Source organism: Nothobranchius furzeri, chromosome 3 (genome assembly GCF_043380555.1).
Source record: "Nothobranchius furzeri strain GRZ-AD chromosome 3, NfurGRZ-RIMD1, whole genome shotgun sequence".
Taxonomy (NCBI): domain Eukaryota; kingdom Metazoa; phylum Chordata; class Actinopteri; order Cyprinodontiformes; family Nothobranchiidae; genus Nothobranchius; species Nothobranchius furzeri.
The window spans coordinates 50,715,926-50,719,997 of record NC_091743.1 but is presented as its reverse complement, the minus strand read 5'-3'; the positions used below and the strand labels follow the sequence as shown (position 1 = coordinate 50,719,997).

The 4,072-nt window shown below is 47.3% G+C and overlaps 1 protein-coding gene across 1 annotated transcript; it reads left to right on the top strand.

The window, feature by feature from the left end:
- The first annotated feature begins 440 nt into the window (after nt 1–440).
- Nucleotides 441–3,076, top strand: lrrn2 (leucine rich repeat neuronal 2). Its single transcript, XM_015975017.3, has one exon. It carries the CDS (start codon nt 587–589, stop codon nt 2,933–2,935), a length of 2,349 nt encoding a protein of 782 aa, XP_015830503.3. The 5' UTR covers nt 441–586; the 3' UTR covers nt 2,936–3,076.
- The last annotated feature ends 996 nt before the right edge of the window (nt 3,077–4,072 follow it).

Below are 4,072 nucleotides of genomic sequence, written 5' to 3'. Positions count from 1 at the left end.
TTTCTATCCGTTCTTGACTGTTTTCTCCTCTTCTGCTCTCCTTTATTGTTCTTGACTGAAGAGAATTTGAGCTTTCATGACTGCATAAAACACCCTTCAAACTAACTCCTGTGACCTTGTTACAATAATACTGAAATCCAAATGTGAACTGATGTGCAAACACGGGTTTTTGAGGAAGTGGTGCATTTCGTTTTGTGAGCTGATTCCTTTGGTCTGTTTTTGAATCTCTGTTTTTCTGCTCTTGTGTTTCTGACAGCAATGATCCAGAACTGAGCCGTCCACCTTTGGTCAGCTCTTGAGACAGACGCTGTGGCATCAGAGGCTGTCGTCCAGCTGCTGTGCACTTCCTGCTACAATTAAAGCCAAAATGAGACTTTGTTTAGAGGTTTCCAACATCAGAAGATAATTTTCAGATATTTAACATTCCAGAGAAGCTTGTCTTTCTTGTTATGAGCGATGACAGTGAACCATTTGCTCTCCAGCTACAATTAGCTCTCACATCACTCGTCCAAATGATTTGTCGCTCTTCTCCGTAACAAAGACTTCCTCACCTTGTCTGAGTCGGCTCCTGAGATCTGCGAGGATTATGAGGCCGGCTTTAGTGCTTTTCCAATCACATTGTCTCTTGTGTGTGTTTAGTGGTGTGTGTTTGCTCGTTGTAGTGGGCTCACTGCCTCCTGCACTGCCATGGCATGTTTCCTGCCCGGTGAGGTGTGTGTGTCAGATCAAGCCGTGGTTCTCCCCGGACTCCGTCTACCATGAAGCTCCCACCATGGACTGCAACAACCTGCTGCTGACCAAGCTCCCATTGCCCATACCACCAAACACACACACGCTGCGCCTGCAGAGCAACCTGCTGTCAGTGCTGGACACTGCAGTTCTGCAGGGGCTCCCCAACCTCACCGACCTGGACCTTTCCCAGAACCTCTTCAGCCGTGTCAGAATGGTAACTCAGAGTGCGTCCCTGCCTTCTCTGCTGTCCTTACACCTGGAAGAAAACCATCTCAGTCACCTTCCAGAAGCCTCTTTCTCCTCACTGACAGCTCTGCAGGAACTCTTCCTCAGCCATAATAACTTACACTCAATAGCATCTGGAGCCTTTTCTGGTCTCGACTCTCTCCTTCGCCTTCACATCAACAACAACAGACTCACTACCGTGGATCCTTTATGGTTCAGGGCTTTGCCTTGCTTGGAGGTTCTCATGCTTGGAGGTAATCCTGTGGAAGCCCTGCCTGAAAGGGGCTTTACAGCTCTGAAATCCCTCAGGAGCCTCGTCCTTGGGAGTATGGGTCTGAAAGGGTTGGCTGAGGAAGCTCTCGAAGGGCTCGAGGGTCTAGAAAGCCTCTCCTTCTATGACAACCTACTCACTAAAATCCCAAGACAAGCCCTGAAGAGGGTACCAGGACTGAAGTTTCTCGACCTCAACAAGAATCACATCAAACTAATCGAGACAGGAGACTTTAAAGGTATGGTCCACCTGAAGGAGCTCGGTCTCAATAATATGGAGGAGCTGGTGTCGATTGAGAAAGCCGCCCTGGAGAACCTCCCAGAGCTCACTAAGCTCGAAATGACCAGCAACCGTCGATTGTCATATATCCATCCTCAGGCTTTTGTCGGGCTGAGCAGGCTGGAGAGCCTAATGCTCAACTCCAACTCCCTGAGTGCTCTGCACCAGAACATCATCCTCTCCCTGCCAGGCCTTCAGGAGGTCAGCCTACACACCAACCCACTGCGATGTGACTGCCTGTTTCACTGGGCTGCCAGAGACACCGCTCATCCTCACCTTGAGAAGGAAACAAACACACCAACAGCCCGCACGGTGCGTTTCATCCAGCCTCAGGCAACCCTGTGCTCCGATCCTCCAGAACTGAGAGGCCGCAGAGTGCGTGAAGTGTCTTCTGGAGAAATGTCCGCCGTTTGTTTGCCCACAATTCCTGCTGCTTCCCTCCCTTCCTATGCAGGGGTCCAAGAAGGGGGGAAACTGGTTTTGCACTGTCGAGCACTTGCAGAGCCGGAGCCTCAACTCTACTGGGTGACCCCCTCTGGCCTGAAACTTGGACCTTCACCAAACCCTCTCTCCAAAGCTTTACCGTCCACAATTCACTGCAACAACACAACTTCTCATGGACTTCACCACTCATCTGCCTCCAGTGTCCAGGTTCAAGAGGAAGCTGCCTGCCAACTTTTCAGACACTACCAGCTGCTCCCCGAAGGAACTCTGGAGATCATCAAGATCTCCCCAAGAGAGGCAGGATTGTATACCTGCGTGGCTGAGAATGCCCTGGGAGCGGATACACGCAGTGTTACTGTGGGTGTTCACAACAGAGGAAAAAACAGAAGGAGGGGCATGCTGACCAAACTAAAGAAATTCCAAGCGATCAGAGCAGATGTCAAGTTGGAGTTGAGAGAAGTTGGAGAACACTACGCTATCTTGTCCTGGCAGAGTGGACAAAACCTCCCCTCCACCCGTTTATCCTGGCAGGCCGTGTACTCAAGCTCCCACTCGCCAACATACACCACACGCGTCCTCGCTGGCACGCAAAGCTTCAACCTGACTCACCTGCAGGCGGAGACATTTTACCGAGTGTGTCTGCATTTGGGGATTAGCGAGAGCACCAAGCAGGCAAGTCAGAGATCAAGCGAGAGCAGAAAGCCTCAGTGCATCTCGTTCAGGACAAAGGAAGTCCCAGAGCCTCAGCCTAGACTGCAGCTGAACCCCCAGCTGACCTCCACGGCGGTCACACTGCTGCTCCTTGCTCTCCTACTGCTGCTAGCAGGGCAGGGTTGGGACACCGAGCCTGGCGGGGAGGCAGGAAATCACCGCAATACCCTCTATGTGGACATAAAGGTTCCCAAGACTGTTATCATATACCAAAAGACAGAAGAAAATGACAAATATCAGTCAGATCAGAGGGAGATGCCGCATAAGTGTTGAGCTCATTGCACATCCTCACAAGAAACATTACAAATGTACACCTGAAACTCACAACAGTAGAGGAACCACAGCTGACGGTTTAGTGAGAGATTTGTATTTATTTTATATACAGTACAAAGTATATATCGTTTCTGTGTTGGGGTATGCTGTAAAGACTGCTTCTCTACTAACCGGGGAAATGAAATTGGACAATCACACTCCTGCTGAACACAGGATGAACCACTGAGCCTGAGCTGACCACTGGACTGAAACTAAGAGAGTCTGATGTAAGGCAAGATTCACAGAGAAGCTCAAGAACCTCAAGGGTTTTATATCCGTTTAATGTCAACATGTTTCCACTGACTGAAGCATACTCTCTCCAAGCTGATTTAAAAAATAAATAATAACATCTGCATTGTGACTGATGCCGAATGACCTTTCTGCTTGTTTGGACAGTTTAAGACAAAGTGATTGATGTAAACAATGCTTTTGCTTATAGCTCCTGCTACTTTAGACTGGTTTGTCCAGTTAGCAGTACATATATGTATACTCATGCAGATCCCGGTAAAGCATCTCAAATGCAGTTTTAAAATAAAAGTGATTAAAAAGACATGGTCTTACTTGAATTTTGTGGAAAACGTTTATCTGTTTTTTTTAGATAATTTGAGGTTATATTAGTGATTAGTAATTGATGACGTAAACACCTTTTGTTCGTTAATCTGCAGTCACATCTTCCTTATCCGTATTTACAGTTTTTCCACTGCACCAATCAGCATAATTATAGATTGGGTCATCTGATGCTTCTGCACTGAAACTCAAGACTTGGTGTGTCCCCTGCTGGGGAAGACATGAAACTGAACAGCAGCTATATGTTCAAGAAAAATGGACTCAAAGATCACTGAATCTTATTTACTCACTCAGAACCTATACTTGTGAGAGAGGAACTGAGTTTAGCTTTGGGATTTAGTTTATTGACATGTTCTAATAAAGATCTAGGGGGAAGTAAACAGGTTTAGTCTATGGGGTGACGTATGCATAGGGGGACAACATTAGATACTCTAGAGAACAGCTTCTATCTCAAACGTTTGATAGGGTTTCGTGCAAACACTATTCTAGAAAACGCTACATCACTGTCAGTGTTGCAGTATGATTTTTTGT

Excerpts from the sequence above, each read along its gene's own strand:
- lrrn2 (XM_015975017.3), top strand. The coding sequence starts at position 587 with ATGAGGCCGGCTTTAGTGCTTTTCCAATCACATTGTCTCTTGTGTGTG.